Consider the following 19,895-nt stretch of genomic DNA (forward strand, 5'->3'; position numbering starts at 1 on the left):
ACCTATTTTTCTCTAAATGGTCAAGCTCCAAAAACACTTGCTGCCGGATTCTACATTTCTCATAATGCAACTAGTGACATGTTAACTGAACATCAACTGTGAAATCAGTGGAGTGTCCCTTTTAATTTGAGAAATGCTGGTGTTTATCTGGATTGTGTTGCTGAGCTTGGATACTGCTGCTGTAATGTAATGAAGTCTCCAAGACAGGTATTAACATATTTATTACACCGTTAAGAGAACAACAATACCAGAATTATACTGCAAAGTTTCACAGACTGACAGACCATAGTTTACAGCCCAAAAAAGAATAAAAAAAAAATCAACAAAAAGAAAAAAAAAAACAAGAAACCACAGTTCTGACATAGTAGACTGGAAAGCTCTCTAGAGGACACTGACTCTAGGCGATGGAGAGACCGCCCAGTGTCAGCCTACCACTAACCTGTGGTTTTCATGTCTCAATTAAGTATTGCACAACAACTTCAAATCATTTCAGCTCTTTTTTCACAATAAATTTTCTCGAGAACCCAAAAAAAAAAAAAAAACTCCCACCCCTGAAGCTCAACTCCCTCCCCCAGATTAATGCTACGGCCTTCGTTGTTCACTGTTGGCCCCACACATTTCCACAATGTTTCTTGATAAGTAGGAAATTCAAATAACATTTTCCCTTATTGTGAAAAACAGGCATGCCTAAATTCATAGCCTTAATTTTTTTTCATTTTCATTTTTTTTTTTTTTACAAGCTTTTGACTTTTGTATATCACCTCTTTTGAATTTACCCCCGCTGACAAGTCGACAAGCGCTTTAGGATATCTTCACAACAGAGAAGAAAAGAGGAGAAAAAGGTGGAGGGGAAACAGGAGAGGAGAAAGAGCGAGAGAGAAACACCATTTCTTATCCGTGACCCCAGCTTGTATCATCGAAATAGGAATCGACAACACGTTTCTTTAAAACTAGCACAATGGTTGTTTTTTTTAAATCTGTTCAAACAATTGAAACTCTTGATGTACTCTAAAAACGCCACAGGCATAAAGGAACATAACAAAAGTTTTTTCAGGTTATTTTTCCCCTCTCATTTCTATTCATTTATGTTTCATTTATGAGGTCTGCATTGTTACCAAGTAATGATATGGTTTTGCAGCTGTATGAGCTTCAACTTTGGGTTTTTTATTTTCCTGTTCTCTTGTGCCCATTTGGTTTAGACTAGACCAGTATCAGCGCTGTGACTGATGCTCTTATCGTGCTGTAAGAGGTAGAGTGAGACTTGTTTGCCACAGAGGAATTTGTAGCAAAACACACATAGAGGAGGGAAGAAAGAAAAAAAAATGGAACTTCTCAAAGAACCATTGAGCGATAATGTTTGTCTTCGTTTTTTTTTTCTCCTTTTTTTTTTAAAAACCCAGGTTTTGCCCTGCAGTGATGAACACACGTTATTTATTGTATACTTTCAAATACACTAGTGTTAAAACAGCTTGGCTGTCTTCACAGCTTCTGAGGAGTCGCTAGTAGGGTGTCAGACACCTTTTTGGATTGTTTAACCCTTTAGAGTCAAGAATGCAGGTGTGTATTTTATTTAGACAAGAAGGGAGATATGAGGAAGTACAGAGGGAGCAAACAGCCCAGAACCCTTGTGGGCCTCTACTTGTTCCTTGAGGTCAGAATTTGTAACGCGCTTCTGTGTAGCACCAAGGTGTTTGGGGTGTAGAGCCTTTGTGTGCGTCGTCAGGATAAGTGCTTTCTTACTGCGAATGAGAGGTTTGTTTGATTTACGTTGAAGGTTTACAACAAAAGCTGCGACTGATTATCTATCCCAACAGCAAAAATGACATACTTTGAAATAAATAAATAAAAAAACAACTGTAAATGGCCTTGGTGTGAAAGCCCAGTCTCACATTCACCTCTTTTAAGAATAAAGAACTTAACTGCTTAAAGCTGAAATGGACACTTAGTCTGGCATTTGTGTAATGCAAAAATGCACTAACAAGATCAAAAAATATCTCAAAGTTTTTCTTTTCCGAAATGACCATAGAAGTCATCAGTGTTCATTATAGTTATTATTGCTCCATTAAAATGTAACACTGCTGTGAAAATGTTCATTGTGTTGAAATGACACTTGCTCATTTCACAATATAAGATGAGATAAATGACTTTTATGACACTGAAGTTAGTTTTGTTCCATAAATGTGTGAAATAAACAACCAAATATATGTGTGAACAAACCTCTTTTGAAAATCGTTTAAATCAGGATTTTGGTCCTTGGTGTCAGTCTTTGGCTGTTTTTGGTGTGTTTTTGTTTGTTTATCTCTTGTGTTAATACTGTGTGTTACCTGGTGCTTTGCAGTGTTAAAGCTGTCAATCGTAGTCTACACCTCTGCATTTGGAAAGTTAGTTGGTTAGAATATTTTTTTTGTATTTTTTGTACTTTTTTTGGTTGTTTTTGAGTTTTTCTAAAAAATAACAAATATTTAACAAACGTTCAGTAATGTGCATGCACTGTCTGTAACTATTCAAAAAAAAATTGTTATGGCCGCTTTTGTTATGTTGAGAAAAAAAAGAAGTCTTTGATGATTTTACATTTTTCCAACTCCCCCTATCCCAACAAAATGTGAAAACAGATTATTCTATTAACTACGTACGAAATGGTTGATGAGTTTTGGCTCTATACCGACAACACAAGTATGCTGAAAAGAAGCATGCTGAAATAACCTCTGTGACAGTGCAAATACATTTATGTATGTCCCTTGTACAAAACATTTAAGTTAGCATTCCGCGCAACATGCTAGTTCTCAGAAAAGATCTGGGTCGGACTCAAGTAGCAGCTCTGAGATATAGCTTGTGTCTTTTCTTGAGGACGAAGGAAAGTAAAACTTATAGAACTACGAGGGATCTACCACTTACACAGAATAGAAAAGCAGCTTAGAAATAAGATAACACTTCTTTTTTTATCTCTTTTTGCTAGAGAGAGAGAGAGAGAGAGAGAGAGAGAGAGAGAGAAAGAGAGAGAGCGAGAGAGAGAGTTATGAACGACATAGAGTTGTGACTGGTTGAAGTACTATGCATTGTCACAATTGTCCAACACATATACAATAAATAACCATTGGTGACACCACAGGACAGAAGTCTTAAACATCATGACATCTACAGAAAAAGTATGAGAACACGAAGAAAGATGAAAATGTTTTTCAGAGTTGAGACAGGAGGGGAGCGTCTGGGGCGCAGAATGAGCATCCTACTGAGTTCTCAACACTTTCTAGCTCTGCGTGGCTTAGCGGCTGCTGTTGTGGCGACTTGACAGTCTCGCCGGTGGGACGATGACTTCACTTCCTGTTTGAGAGCTTCTGTGACCCACCGAGCATGCATGTGCGAATTGTAGTCAGTGCATCCTCCACATGTGCAGTGGGCAAAGTTTTGTAACTTGTCCAAGAATTCTTCCTTTTACATCCTTCAGGGAGACGGATTTGTATTTCCCAGCCCACTGACCTGGATATTATTACAAGTGAGAGGGAAGTAACATTGGTTGAACAGCTGGCTCTGCTTGCAATCTGCTGCACATCTGCCCATTTCGTGCTGTCTGTTGGCCAGAGATTTAGTCCATCCCTCTCCTCTCTCCAGGCAGCAAACGTTTTTAATCCATCCATCCATTGGTTTGTCTGTCAGGGTATTTCAATCAAATATCTTTCTTTACAAATAGTATTGATGACTTCACTCGTTCTGCTAGCTAGTCATGTTCCCTTGGTATGCTGTTTGGTGAAATGAGGTTAATGTCTTAGGTAAAGGAAGGAAAAAAGCATTAATTCCAGGATGGAAAAAAAACGTTTAAAAAAAGGGGAGGTCAGATATACTTGTCTCAAGTTCACGGCTATCTCTGCTCAGTCTTAATATTTACAGGAAACAATAAGATAAGCTACAATGACAACAACATTAACAGCAACAGGCACGACGACAAACGGACAACAAGAATAGCAAGTGTAACGATAAAAGGATGTCAATATTTAAATTCATTCATTCAGAACAAAGAATATCTTTGTGTTTCTTTAAAGTCATGGCAAGTCAATATGACCTGATTATGGACCTCCTCCTCCTTCTATGACTACGCTGCAAGATAGACAGAAGCATTGCCATCTCTCTCTGTTAGCCATGTTAGCTTAGTATCTCTGCAAGGCAATGTAGACAGTCATGCTGTTTGTGGGGTTAAGGGGTGTCCTTTGCCTCCATCCTCTGTGTGAGTCTCTTAGCGCGGTGTGCCATCCAGGGCAGAGGAGGACGGGGTGCTGGGAGTGGAGGAGCGAGGAGTAGCAGCAGGCGGGGTAGCAGCCGGACTCCCAGTCCCGCTGCTTGGGGTGCAGGCGGAGGAGCTGATGGGAGCAGGGGTCTCTGACCCTGGGACTCCTCCCTGCTGCTGGCTGGCCTGCTGCTGCTGCTGCTGGGCCTGGAGGGTCTGACCACAGACATGGTGGTGCTTCTCCCAGTCCTTATGCTGGCAGAAGGAGCCGCAGTAGCGTGCCGTGTTGCAGCCGCTGCACGTCTCACTGGCTTTGCGGCCACAGTTCCAGCAGCTCTGACAGACAGATAGAGACAAAGTTAACTCACACAAAAATAATACAGGAGAAGGATTTATAATTCAGACAAATGGACAGTTCAGCTGATGAACTGATGAACTGATGAAACGGTTATTAGGACCCCTTGTTTGTTTTATTTTATGCCTCTATTCACACAAAACAATAACCATATGTTAGCGACAGCAAAATGCCACCAACAGAGATCTAGCAACAGATATCAGTGCACCAGTCTGCACATTAACAGGACTAGCCTCTCCTTTTACAACACTTAAGCTCAAAACAAACCACAGGCAGATCAAAAACCCATCTCTGATTACACGTAGGGCCTCTGATATATATCGGAAACCGCAGGGAGAGCATGTCAGGGCGGCTGCATAGCCACAGGAAACACAAGAACAAGGTTACAAACAGCTTCTGAAAGTTTTCCTTTGGGGCACTTCTCTCTCATAAACATCACTCCTACAATTAATGACAGATGTGAGCCATATTTCTCTCTCACTTAACTGATTAAACGTCAAGGTCTCTAATGGTGATTAGCAAATGAAAGCTGCTTCCCTTATTTCCTCTCAGCTGAATTGGTAACACCTTTCTAAACATGCTAGCTACTCTGTCGGAAAGAAAAAGAGGAAGGAGTGAAGCAAGGGTAATAGATGCTTGGTTGACCTCGTTTTGCTTTACTTTGCTCTCCCTCCTGACTATAAAATGCCTTCTATTTGCAGGAACACTTTTAAAGCTGTAAATGATCAGCAATCTCTTTGATCTTTGAAAGAAAGTGCACAATGATTTGCTTTTAATAATACGATAAAATAAAACACAACACAACAGAAAGCTTCTTTGTAGAGAAGATCCTATCATTCGTGTCATTTGGGAGTCACTAGAACAGCTGGCAACTAAGGTGTAGTCAAAGTGACAACAAAGAAACTACCAAACAAGAGGATGGCGATGACAGTTTTCATGATGTGTTTGAAAGATGGAGGGTACACCTTTGATGTTTTGAAGTGCATGCTCCTACCTCGCTGGAGTCCTCCTGTTGGTTGATTATGGAGAGTGCGTCCTCGGCAGCCTGTCGCTTGGCCTCGGCTACAGTACGCTCCATTTTGGCCCGCTCGCTGCTGATCATCTCGTGAGCCTTACGCTCGGCCTCTGACACAGCCTTTTGTAGCTCTGACACGGCCTGTCGCTTCACCTCATTCACAGCCTCTTCTGGAAAGAGTGTGGAGACAGAGGAAGTCAAGCCTCCAGTACCTGCAATGTAGTGTGCATTGTATCATCCTATTGTTGGGAGTTTATTAGAACACTGCTAAATTTAAGAATTCACTGAGGTTTTTACATATTTTTTTTTTATATTTACATGTTTTCTGAATGTAAACAATTAAATTACATTTTTCTGAAACAACTGAAAAGTTTCATAAGACAGCAGTGGTACAGATTGGGCCCTTCAAAACGATTTATGGTAAAAGCTGTTCTAAACCTCTAACACATCTGGAAGACAGAAACCATAACCATAAAACTGATGCCTTCACTCATTTTTATGTGAGGACAAAATCTGAGAAAAGACATGCTTTGTAGTTCTGGAAATGATGAGAATGAATTCACATTTAGCTTTTGTTATTCCTAAATCAGCTGCATGTACTCATTGGCATACACCAAATTTAACCAGACATACATTTTCTAAATCATCAATTGTTTTCGTTTAATCATTGAGGCATTTAGAAAGTAACAGTGACTGTGGCACGTTAACTCAGTTAAAGGAGATCCTCTAATGGGTCAATGTGGGATGTTTTCATTTCAAATGTCGAACGGATCTTATTTAAAGATGAGAAAACAAAATCTGTATTTTTCTTCTAATTTGAAATATATGCCCATGAGCTCATTATTCACAGGTAATCATTCAGAAAACGTGCTTTTGAGATGGAGCAATGTGTTATTTTATACTTGTTTTGTGTCATGAATAACCTTGCCGCACGGGTGTTAAGCGCTGGAATTCCAACCAAACGTTAAAGCAAAAAGAGGGCTTTTTGTTTGCTCCCATCAAGCCTGTAACTTGACTAATTGTGTATGCAAATCAGGCAATTTATATTTAAATTATGCATTTCCATTGTGATCCCACAAGGCCATGTGGTGAGGGGAAGTGGGAAACCGGTAGGAGATCGTGCAAGGTGCTTGAATATTTATCACCAACTGTAAACATTTTGCCCATTTCAAACAGATGTATTCACCACCGCACTCCATTGTGTTAAAAAACCTATTTTGCAATCCTCCCTGGGTCACATTTAAATCAGTCTCTCCTCAGCCACAACATATGAGACTGAAGAATGCAGAGAGAATGAAAAATAGCGGGCACTATTTATCCTACAGAAAAAAAAAGCTTTATGTCTAACAAATATGCTTCACTTTACTTAATTCCTTTGTACACATTCTGCTTGTATTACAAATGTAAATCTGTTTTCAATATCAGACAGAATTTGTGCTTTTCTAAAGACTTTTCTCTCCATCGCGATTGAGCTACATTTTCAAACCAGGGTGGTTTTGTCTTTAACCTACTGTGCTGCCTGAAGTCATGGAAATTGCCCTGGTGCCGTGTGATATATGCCTTGTGCATGGAATTGTGATTACACACAAAATGCCTTAGATGGAGGATCGATCAAAGCTGGTGAGGGGAGGAGAGTACTGGAGAGCAGGCAGAGTCCCGATGGTGATACTCAATTCAATTTAAATGCATATTACTTGTTCTGAGTATCTGCACATCATGCTTGGTCAAGCAAGGGGACAATTTATTTTCTCCAAGGGGTTTAAAAAGCACATATACTGTATCACTGACGCTGAATACAAAGTGGATTCCTCGAGCATTGAACCCTCAGTGGAAAATTCTTTCAGTTTTTCAGGACAGCGATAATGGTGATTGCAGCAGTGCTCATGAGTTTAAAGAATGCTGTTTGTGTATGCTAACATTTTTATGGCATCTAATGAAAGCTGTTAAAGCAACAAATTTGTTTCAATACTTGATCTTAACTGGCTCTAAAAATTTCTCTCTACAATTTTCACTTTCGTTTAACAGAATAGCTGCAATGTCTGTCGCTAAGGGGATTACAAAAGTGCCAAATGCAAGAAGATACCAAGTCTTGCTACTGTACTTTTAACAGCATAACCACTGGACCAGCTGTTAAAGCTACTTATGTTCCTTATTTCACTGGTGCAATAAAATCGTTTTATGACATGACATCATATTTGGAGTGTGCATATTGTGGTGGTGAAACTCTTATTTTTTAACTTCTTAATATAAATGATTTTCTAAGCCACATTAGTTCAAGTCTAGCAGGGGGACTAGAGGTGAGAATGAGGTTCAAAGGAGTGCCTCTCATCCACTTCCAGCCCTGAGCCGTCTAGGTGAATAAAATGGATTTATTTTTTACAAAGCAAAATGTCTTAAAAACTGCAGAGAGATAAAGGGAAAGAGAAAGTGTTTGTGTGTAAAAATCGCAGGCATGGAGGTGCTGCTCACCAGCTTTCTTCCAGATCTCTTCAGGGACGTAGCCAGACACGGGCCGGTGCAGCAGCTCCCTGTGAATTTCTGGGGAGACACAAGACAGCCATGGTAATCAGAGATACACCAATGTTTTGCATGACACAGCACAAAAAAACCTGTTGTTTAACCTGATGTTTCTGTAAAAAGGTTTAAGGAATAACACAAAACATCCAGTTTATTCGTCACTGATGCAATAAACTGGTGAGATATAAAATGGCTCAGTTTACAGGGGACAGGAGAATGTACAACTGACTGACTGTCATTGGTATAATTGTGATAACATAGATGATATGGCCTGTTGGCAGCATGTACAAACTTAACAGTAGAGGACCTAGAATTGAACCCTGGGGAACTCCACTTTAACTATCAGCCTTTCTGGATATAGAACTGTTGGAAAAAATAAAAAATAAATAGCATCACTTTCATGTAGGACGCAAACCAGCTAAGTAACAATTGAAGATTTTAGATCAGCTACTAATAAGTGATTATAGGGCTTCCTTAATAGTAGTTTTAAAACTGCATATTTAAGAGAGCTAAAAAAGGACAGCTGGTCGGATTAATATTTCATGTATATTAAAATACATAAACACAAAGAAAGACGTTAGTGAAGACATGTCTTACAATGAAATGAAAACATTGACATAACTCATTAAACTTACTGGAAAAGGGCTTCAAGTAGTACTGCAAAATATTGTCAAATACATGTACAGTATGTGTGATCCCCTACCTGGTGTTACATTTTCCTGTGCTGCTGGGCTCTGCTGTCTTGACTGCCCACTAGTGGCGCCCTTCTTCAGCTCTTCAGCGTCGCTGTATCGTCGGATCCAGTAGTTGAGCTCTTCGCGGTCGGCCTCCTGGCACCGCCGCAGTACTGTCAGTGAGCGCCTTGTCTTCTCCACCATGTCCATGATACAGTTCAGCAGCTGGGGGTGACAGGGAGCGGACAAGGCGCTGAGTTTACACATAGACATGGAGGGATCAATTTAAATTAAGCAAGGGTATTGGCGGCGGGTGATATTCTAAATTAAAGCCAACATCTGTGATGTTATTTTAGTTAGCGCATTAATAATATATTTATTTGTATTGTGAAGTTTGGTAGTGAAACACTAAGCGTATATTTTGGAGACACTCTCACCCTTGAAAGGTCCCTTGTCACATCTCTCCACTTGACATCTTACTTTATCCCTTCACTTAATAGTATATTTGTGATTGACTGATTCAATTTTCACTGCATACCAACAACTGTGAGGTGAAACAGCATCACAAATATGACATTAGATGTTCTCTCATGTTTCATTTATGGGACTGGATTAAAACACTGAAGGTGAACATACAAGCAACAATTTAACAATATTTACATTATATGTTTGATACACTGCAGGCAAATATATTTACATGCAAACATGCATGTCTCCATTCTATATAGAAACCCTGACTATTAGTCTTGATATGCTTGTAATGTCAAACCTTTCTTACAATGATCTCACAAAGACTATTTTCTATAAATAGCACACAAAACTTGTTCTGTACAGCAGTTAACCAACATACATTTTCTCCTAACAGTTTAAGACTTACAGTACAATATAACTGTGATATATAACTATTTAATATCACTGAAACAAATAATTAAATCTCTGTTACTTAAGGTATAGTAATAAAAAATGTTATTACTTTTCTTACATGGTCAAGGTGCTTCCATTCCTCAGCCCACTCTCTGTCTGTCAGCCTGTGGTCAATCACTTCCTCCTGCCTGGTCCCTGTATGCATACCTGTAAGAAAGAAAGAAAAGATAGAAATACAGACAGACAGATAGAAAGATAAACAAAGAGGATCAATGTAACATTACACCATCACTCCCTTTGATCTATCCTTCATTTGGTCCCTGGTTAAAACTTTCTCTCTATCAATTTCATTCTCTTCCTCCCTCACTCCCTCTTTCCTTTGCTGTCTCCATATCTCTCTCCCACCCTGAGGGCAGGACTCAAAATGACTGAGTTTCTAGTCCACTAAACATCCATCACAAGGCGAGACATGGTAAATGTCTCTCCTATTTTTAGAACTGAGCCAAAGTCGTCATTACAGCTTCATCAAGGCAGAAAAATGTCTCTAATACCACGACACTGTGCCTAAATGTGCTTCTGTTGTGCACTCATACATCTCACAGTGCATTACTTCAGTCAGCCATCAGGTTGTGGTGGCCTCGGCATCTCTGAGGCAGCAGGGCGGCCTTGTGGTCAGAGAGACGGTTTGTAAGTCTGCTGTACCAAAAAGCATCCACCAGGCTGAAGTGGACACTGACTGATTATCAATATTATTAAAACGGATACGGATCTCAGTGGTATATAAAGAACTGAGACGCCTGAGAAATGATGTAAAAATGATGTAACTTTTGTAACTGTTTACTTTTGTATATAAAATCCTCCTCTATGTTTCTCTTGATACTACTACAGAGTTAAAGCTTTGACAGTGTGCCATGTAGGGGAGTTGGTTTGTGTCTCAAAATCCAAACGTATGGACACACTGCCATGCGCACACGCACTAATATGCACCCTCCTTCCCCATGTTCTCACCAATAGGCCTGGCTCTCTCACGGATTTCCCGATGATTAGAGGCGGGGTGTCTGTAGGTGTCCCGGTAGTGATGGGCAATGGCCATGTCATCCAGCCTGTAGTGCTGCGGAGGGAGCGGGCCTGGGTGCGGCAGGCCGTTGGGTTGGTAGGAGAGCCCATTGGATGGGCTGAAGCGCTGGGCGGGGCTTATGGTGCAGGGCCGCTTGCTAGGGTGAACATCCGGGTGCAGGGCGCCATCTCGCTCGAAGCCGTTCTCTTTGGTTCTGGGTGGAGAAAGAAAGAAAGATACACATTTTAAGTATTTCATTGTCACTGCATGCAGCCCTCTATGTTGTTAGTAGGTTTGTCTTCCAGTGGATGTTTTTAATGGACTCTTTAGGATGAATCCTGAAACCACTGCATTAGGATCATACAGAATTATTTCAACCTACTGGCAAAACTTTTCACTTATTCCAAGTAAAATGAGATTGAATATAAAACCAAATATGGCTGAAAGTTTTGCTGTTGATAACAGACTTGAACTATTCTTGTTACAGTGAAAGCCTGGCAAATATTAAAAGATCTCTCGAGGCCCAATGGATGAGTTGAAAAAGGAAAGGGAATTAAAAGGACAAAGTAGATGACACAGGAGAAAAAAACGGTGTGATGTTGTTACAGTTAATACATACAAAAGCCAAACTTGAAACATATCATCACAACTGTCTTCCACACCTTTGTGCTGTATACTGAACGCTTGAGTTGCCCTGGTAACAGACAAAAGAACTGCTGTGGAAGGCTGTTTCATCCTGGAATTCTTTCATGGAAAACATATCCATTCAAATATACGCACACACACGCAACTAAAGTGTGTGCTCACACAAATTACACGCACACAAACACGCACGCACGCACACGCACACGCAGACACGCATACATATATATTCACTAAAGTAGCTTTCAAGGGATCAGGTGAAATTTTGTAAGGCTGCTTCCGAAGATTAATGTGGCCAGGTGCTTTTGTGTGCGCGCATGCTTGCACATATGTGTCTGTGTATGTGTTCTGAGCATTGTCAGTTCACGGTTAAATCTTGCCAACCTCCCCCCACTATCTGCAATCCTCCACTTTCCTCTCTCTCCCTCTTCCTCCCCATCCCTCTCTCTCTGTGAACAGATTGAACTTCTTAATGAGCTGTTTTTATGGGCTCCTAATGCTCATCCACAGCTCTCCATATGCTCTTTCCCTCCATCCGTCCATCTCTCTCTGCCTCCCTCGACTCATCCATCCATTCTTCTCTCCCCCTCAACCACACTCTTATCTCCCCAGCTTCCCTGCTGCAACAATGTTTATATCTACAGGCACTGGAGTACACACATGCACACAGTCACAGTCACCTATGCAATGCACGGATGTGTGCACACATAATATACCTACTGTAGATACGTATATGGGCCCAATTTACATGCACATACCTATGTCCTGGCATTTGAATACTTTTATTTATTTTTACAGTAAATTAAATTTTCTTTTACCTCTACTTAAGAAAGACCCATGCCTTCACTTGAGACTGGTAGTTATGAGAAAAAGGGCTTTTGTTTGTAAATTCCATTGTTTAATAAGTACATTTTTGATTAGATTTGAGTAAAAAGCCTTTGGATCTGCACCCCTTTGTTTTTATATAAATTCAACAGTTTCCCTATTTCACATTAAAAACCTTTCAGGGAGGGTAATTCCTTCACTCGCCTGTAAAACATTTATTGTGAAACACCTGCGATAAGTGTTTCATTGACAAAAGCAGAGTGGATCAGAATTAATCAATAAGTAAGTGAGAACAGCATTTCTCTTAAAAACCAAAATTAAAAAAAATAGTGTTGAGTATAGTTTAATTATTTTGTATGTGATTGACAGAATTAATGCTGTGAAAATATGCTGATCTATACTGTATTTACTATGCAAGTCATTACCGTTCAGGTACCACAAAATCTGCTCTCCAAACTATTATTAAAATATCGTCTTTGTCAGAAAATTACTGTAAACACAATATGTATGTTTTGTTTTCTCATATGAATATTACACTGCAATAATCCTGGTCAGGATCCTGCACACCATGGTACAGTATTAATCAGGTTGCGTTGATGGTGCATTGTTGTCTGTAATTAGGATTCCCATTCAAATCCCAATATTCCGACACAGGGCTCCAATAAGTGGGAACGCAGAGCAGAGGTAAGCAGAAACCAGAGGTGCTTAGCCAGCCATATTGGTGCTAGAGCCTCATCTGTAAGTGTTATCAGCTCATCTCCCTAGGCACGCACGCACAAGCACACGCATAAACGCACACACGTACATAGGTGCACCTACGTGAACCTATCATGCCTTTACACTGGATAGAGAATCACTCACACACAAATTCACACAAACAGACCACATTTTATATATATATATATATATATATATATATATATATATATATTCTCTCTCTCTCTCATACACATTTACACCACACCTTTTCCCCTAGATCACTCGCCTATGTACCAGACGGGCTGCAAATATGCAGGTATTACAGAAAAAGTCTGCCTATCTGACTGTTGGGGGAAAAGAAAGTTGAGAATTATTAATATCGCTTCAGCATTTTTGTCCCTCAGAAAAAGTAAATGTTCCTCTCCCCTTCTGCCTGTATTTAAAAATGTTGGACGCCTGGGGAATTACTTTTTATTTCAAAAGACCTAGCTCACATTGCACTTGAAGCAGAGGCACAAACTCAAAACAATGCACAAATATTCACAAACTTATGTTCAAGAAATTAAATACAATGCTTATTAATGTTTCATGAAAGAATATTTGCATCAGTCTAAGCATAGCTATTTACATTTATTAAAGGCTTGTTAATCTCAGTTATTAATCTGATTAGTGAAATCCCTTTGTAAAGCCATTCTGGGAGAAAATGCATACAAATATATATGTAGATGTATGTAGTTATTTTTTTTAGTGGTATAGCAGCACTACCAAATAAAATGTACTTTATTGTGCTAGGAATAATCCACGGTCTTAAACATGCACACACTCTCGCCGTTGGTCTGGCGGGTTTTGTGCTTGTTTCCATTTGTGCTGCTTCGGGGGAAGACTGTTGGAGAGAGGACTATAGAGTTTTACAGGGCTGTGTGTTCCTGGACGGCATGTCTCACTGCTTGTTCATTAGAGCAGAGAACATTGAGTCGTTACCAAAGTCTGTGACAACAAATGGATATAATGATTTGGCTGGGATGGGGAGTGCAGAGAAACACACACACACACACACACACACACACACACACACACACACACACACACACACACACACACACACACACACACACACACAGACAGACAGACAGACAGACAGACAGACAGACAGACACACACTGATCAAGCATGGAAGAAAATGATAACTTATACAGAATACATATGTCTTCCTTCCCTTTTTCTGTCCTCAGGATGTGATGTGTGTGTGTGTGTGTATGTGTGTGCGTGTGTGTGTGTGTGTGTGTGTGTGTGTGTGTGTGTGTGTGTGCGTGTGTGTGTGTGTGTGTGTGTGTGTGTGTGTGTGTAGCCAGGTCTACTTTTCCCATCTCCTCCTCTCCTCAGTTCTGGCCCATTAAGAGCAGAAGCCGGGGAGCTGAGATGTCCAATGGAGCACGTCATGAGGCCGGTGGCACACTGACAGACACTTCCCATACATACATTAACACATCACACTACTGCCTTGCATTGGCTCAGCTTGTGTCTATGGAGTATTGTTTGGGTTCATAGGGATGATGCAGGCAGACTCAAAGGGATTCATGCATGAGATCACATAATAGAGGGGAAAGCCTGAGCTGCTTTAATGTTTGGAGCTGCTAAATGTATAAACCAAATCAGTCCCATACTGGCAAAATCATGGTCTGACTTCCTGATTCACCCACCTGTCTGGCGTCCTTCTCTTGCCATTCTCGTTGACGTCCAGCAGGAGTTCAGAGGAGTCCACTGGGGAGGTGGTGCTGGTGTCCAGGAGCAGCTGCTCATGCTGGGCCAAGTATTGAGCTGGGTTCTGCTTGGCCAGCCTTGCACAGTGCAGCAGCTCCCTCTGAAGGAGCGGCAGGTTGGCCTACAGAAGGAAACATCAGTGTATTACTAGAAGGAATGTAACAACTGCGCCGTATGATTTAGACAACACTGATTTCTTACAGAGAAACAAAAATATGCCTTTTTGTCTTTCAACAAATGGGGAACAAAACTCACTCGCTCAAACCTCTCTCTAAAATGCTCTCTGCTTCCTTTTCGGCTAATTTGGGAGACAATGATAATAATCTGTCCGATTGAGCTGAGCTGTTTTTACTACGATGTCTTCAACAGATATATCTTGTAGGGAAAACAATAATTATTAAGATTCAGAACTGCACGAAACAATGGTAATTCAGTTGTGTCTGTATTGCTTTAAGGGTAATCAAAGTCAGCTTAAGCTCTTAAAAGAGGAAAAATGCACTTGGAATATACAAGTTCTACTTTGCCTTGTGCAAATTATAATGTTGTTGATAATTAATATTACAACAAAGATCAATTCAACCAGATTGATGTATCTCTTTGATCTGAAAAAAACATATAAAGCTCCTAAAGCACATCAAAATATGATGGTATAATAAGTGTTTCCCCCCAGTATTTTCATTCCAAAAACATCTATTTGAGATCCATTTCTTCCACGTCATCTGTGCCCTGTTTGCTCATTACCACGGAACCAACCACTTCCTGTGACCCAGAGTGCATTAACACCCAAATCTCTGTGGTGTATACTTTTTTCTGTTTTTTTAAAGAAACAGCAGCTATTTTAAATCTCTTTGACATAACAAGGGGGTCTGCTTTCTTGTGTGGAGTTACAGGGCCATGCAGGTATGTGCACACTGACTTCAAAGACATCTGATGGGGTGCGTTTTGAAGCAAGAAGATGAAAGTGTTGCGTCAGGCAGGTTCAGAATAAGAGTGGGGGCTATTTTGATGAGGTACATCATAAGAGCCTTTGGAGAGGCCATCTTTGTAAATTTTCGGTCTGTTAATCTATATTTTATCCTGAATAACATAATCTCTCTCTCTCAGTCGATGGCTTTGTTTTTTGTTTTTTTTTTGTTTTATAATCTATGAGCTTTTATTTCCTCTTTCTTTCTTCCCTTCCTACATAAGCTCACAAATTTGCTTCCGTTTCTTTGACCATTCCATCCCATCTTTGCCAACTGCATACAGAAATAATACTTGCAAAACACAACCATGATTTGTTTGGTGGGATTTATGTTTCATAATAAGAAAATCCCTCTCCAGTAATTGGCTGGTAATAAAAGAAATACCAAGCGTTGGCCTTCGCTTTACCTGCCCGAGTTAATGGTCCGTTGATAGTTTATGATCGTAATTACCCTCTGAAAAAAAGAGCATAAAATAGATTGCTTTGACCTCGCTGAACTCATCTTTCATTAATTGGAGGTCATCCTAATTGCCAGAGATGTGGGATGCATTAACAAAAAGGACTGAAACAAGAAATGCAGACCACTGAAGACACTGGATCATTTTTCATATGACAAAGTATGGCGATTTGCTTCTGTGCAGTTATGGTAACCAACATCTGCACTTGCATAAAAGGAAATTTTCAAGTAGTGTTCAGCAGCCACAGCTAAAATCCACCCGGGATGATTTATTGTGAAAATACTGGATCTGTCATTTTGTCAAACGGTGCCAAAAAACTATTCAGAATCTGCCACATTCAGGATATGCTGCACTTCATCAACTTTCTGTTTCTGTGTAATTTGCAGTTGGAGGAGAATCTAGGAGACTTCATTTCTGCACATCTATATTGTCCTATTTCAATTATTTACTATCACGATTTTCTCTCTCTTTAGGCAAATGTGTTTATTCCTCTGCCACACAGCACTCCTCTCACTTCAGCATGACACAAGAAAAACAAAACACTTGGCAGACTTAAAATAAGCTCACTTTTAGCTTGAAAACAGAGAAACATTGTTACTCTGTAAGCCTGTTGTCTCGTGTGGCGGGCGTCCCGCCAACACATCACGTCACTGGCGCTGTGTGGTTTATGATTGCCTCCTTCCAGTAAAGAGTCCCAACCAATTTGCGGTTTAGTATTAAGAGAAGGGGAAAGGGGTTGGGAGAGGGTGGGAGTGGGGTTGGGGGGTTGGACGGGTTGGATTGGTATAACATTAGCATAATGAAAAACTCGGAGCCCTGACGTGCATTGTTGCAGCTGTGCTTCAACGCACCTATAAAAGCTCCCCTACACCTCCAACTGCTCTCTGCTACCATATGGTAGCTGGCATTAAAGGCTCCGCAGTGGGAAGACCCTAAAATTAGACTGGGGAGGTAGACAGGCAGAGAAGGAGCGACAAAAAAAAAAAAAAAGAGTTGCATCTTTGATTCCGCAGCCATCCCAGTGATACACTAACCATCTGGCGAGGAAAGGAGAAGGGAAGGAGGGACTGGAGGATAGATAGATAAGGGAACAGTAAACAGAGACAGGAAAGCGATGAAGACAGAAAGATATGGAGGGAGAACAAATCACCTTGTGATTCAAAGCAGAACAAATGAAGAAAAGTTAAGAATAAGGGAGTGATGTGAGGAAGGAGACAGGGAGGACACAAAGTCCCTGTTTCTGTCGTTAACAGTAACAGCGATACTAGTGGGACCAATACCACATCAACGCAGGACCTCAGTGGATAATATAGGCTTGTGAATGTCAGTTCACACATGCACACATCATCTGCAAATGTGTACGTGCATACAGACAGCGTAAAGTGAGATGATATCTTGCTCAGGGAGAACTGACTGTCTTGTTTTCACAATTAACATTTACTGTACCTAATGCCTGTCAGTCAGTCAGACACAAACACATAGAGCAGGGTAGGGAGGGCTAGATAAGGAATGGATAAAAGATAAAGAGAAAGGGGTAGGCGAAAGAATTGAAAAGAGGATTGAGGGGGGAAAAGAAAGTGAGAAAACAAAACAGAGCTTGTAATAGAAACAAATGAGCTCTGTGTTAAATGTCATGCCCCTCCCTGCTCTCCATCTCTCAGTACCATAGTGATATTGATCTCAGCTTCACCTAGACCCCATAACACAATCTGAACTGCTGCGGCTGCTGCACAGTGCATCCCTCAATATAGACCCCCAGTCCCATTTGTCATCTTTGACTACCAAAACAAATCATACCACCACCGCCAGTCTCACCTCCAGACTGCTTTAGCTCCTCAAATCCTGCAGACATTCAGAATATGCACCTATCTGACACAAACAGCCCAAATGCACATAAATGGCCACATAGATACAAACAGAAAATCCACCATCCCTCTTCATTTTTATCTCCCAGACTGGAATAAAGAGATGTGAGCCGTGCCGTTGTGACTGAAAAAAAAGGCGACAAATGGGCTGAAGCAAGGGCACGACTGGATGCTTAAAAGAGTGCTCCTTCCTCGCGTAATATACCATGCTAATGGCTGAAAATGGGAAATACTCGCTGGAAATGTAGCTTAGTGGGACGAAGAATCATTGATAAAACAAGCCTTAGAGAAAGTGGTGGAGGAGGCTGGAAAGGAGCACGTGAAAGAGGACGTTGTCATCGAGCCACAAGCACACACATTGTGCTCTGTTCCAGCACACGTTAAGCAAGTTTCTAACAAAAAAAACATCTTGCGGTTCAAACATTGTACAGAAAAATTATAGTTGAACATGACTTATGCACTGTTTCAAGTGGAGAAGAAATGAAACAGACAGATTGAGCAAGAGAAAAAAAAAAGTATGTGAGAGACAGAACGGGAGTGACAATATTTTGTGAAATTGCAGAGAAAATGAGTGAGAAGGAAGAAGGAGACAGATTAGGTACAATTGAGAGACAACAAGAAATACCAAAAATAGGGAGAAATATCACAAACATAAGTATGCACATCTGGATCTGGGCTGGCTTAATGTTTTCTAGGTTTGCTCAATAAGACCGAACTGTAGTAACTGCATATTTAAATATCTACCTTTAGGAAGGGTATGACAAAAGGTCGCAGAGGGAAGTTGGTGGCTTCTTGGAGCTTGGAGTGAAATTCTTCGATGGTTAGCGTGGAATTCTGGAGGAGAGAGAGAGAGAGAGAGAGAGAGAGAGACAGAGAGAAAACACATGAATCCATGTGGAAGGCATTAAGTGATAATATTACTTATTGGACGCTAAGCTACATCCTGACCTGGAGTGAATGTTTCGAGTTTTGTAATAGAAAGCATATGGGCAGGCCGCAGTGAAAAGAGCCACAGAAAACAAAGACGCACATCGCTTCGCACATGGCTTCAATTAACAAAACAAATACACATGCAGGAGTCACATCATCAAAAATATGCTGCATGAGGAAGAAATGTGCCTAATTATTATTTTATTTTTTTACCAAATATGCTCCTTTTGAGTTATTGGCTCATTTAAAAACCAATCACTTTACCTTAACATTTAAGTGCAGTTGAATAGTTTTTTTTTTTAATATATATTTCAGTCTATTAAGTCTATCAGCTCAGGTCTGCTTGTTCATTATTATGAATAGAAAGTGAAAATATATATTTATTTTTTGAGTATCATATTTGGAGTGTATTTCATAATGTGTGTCCTATGTGTATGTCCAATAAAATACATACCTACAACACACGACGTGGTTCTTTTTCGTTTTCACCCATTTGATTGTTTGCACATATGCTTATGTTGTACACATGCATGGCACCCCTGTCCTTATCAACACAGTACAATACACACTTGTGCCATAATGCTCCACGTCTGTGCTACATCTCTCCATCAGTGCCAACCGAATAACTGTCTGGCAATTTTCAGAGACCAGGTAAGACCAAGGTGATCAAAATACGTTATGGACCAGGAAAATGTGCAGGACAGAGAGGGTGTAGTATATTTAGAGTCAGAGGGGTTTTTGTGTGTTCTCTGTGTTGTTGAAAACAGAAGGGGTGTGTGTTTGGAGCAGTGGGGGGTCCAAAGTAGGTTATACATTTCAGTTTGTCAACCCAAACAAAGTCTCTCCTTCTTTTGGTTGCCTGTAACTCACATTAATGGCTGACAAGACAGCGGTGACTGACACTATTTTTATATCTATTCGATTCAGAGCAGAGAGAAAGAGTGAGAAAGAGAGAAGAAAGAGATGAGTGTGCACATGGGAGAAGAATCTGCTATATAACAAGCAAAAATACAAACAAGAACAAAAAAATGCGAGACGGAGAACATTATA

General features: G+C 40.4%; 1 protein-coding gene across 9 annotated transcripts in view; it reads right to left on the reverse strand.

Moving 5' to 3' along the window:
• Positions 1 to 202: 202 nt before the first annotated feature.
• Positions 203 to 19,895, reverse strand: part of runx1t1 (RUNX1 partner transcriptional co-repressor 1) — a 57,547-nt gene continuing 37,854 nt past the window's right edge. For 6 of the 9 annotated variants that reach the window (XM_039820851.1, XM_039820852.1, XM_039820849.1 and 3 more), the window contains 8 exons: positions 18,660 to 18,749; positions 14,568 to 14,749; positions 10,653 to 10,915; positions 9,754 to 9,851; positions 8,810 to 9,005; positions 8,059 to 8,127; positions 5,569 to 5,801; positions 203 to 4,555 (listed from right to left, as the gene is read on the reverse strand). In XM_039820851.1, the coding sequence (XP_039676785.1) occupies positions 4,229 to 4,555; positions 5,569 to 5,801; positions 8,059 to 8,127; positions 8,810 to 9,005; positions 9,754 to 9,851; positions 10,653 to 10,915; positions 14,568 to 14,749; positions 18,660 to 18,749 (1,458 nt within the window). In that variant the 3' untranslated portion in view covers positions 203 to 4,228. The remainder of the gene's footprint in view (positions 4,556 to 5,568; positions 5,802 to 8,058; positions 8,128 to 8,809; positions 9,006 to 9,753; positions 9,852 to 10,652; positions 10,916 to 14,567; positions 14,750 to 18,659; positions 18,750 to 19,895) is intronic. The other 3 variants (XM_039820848.1, XM_039820846.1, XM_039820847.1) reach the window with 3 other exon arrangements.

Source organism: Perca fluviatilis, chromosome 13 (genome assembly GCF_010015445.1).
Source record: "Perca fluviatilis chromosome 13, GENO_Pfluv_1.0, whole genome shotgun sequence".
NCBI classification, from domain to species: domain Eukaryota; kingdom Metazoa; phylum Chordata; class Actinopteri; order Perciformes; family Percidae; genus Perca; species Perca fluviatilis.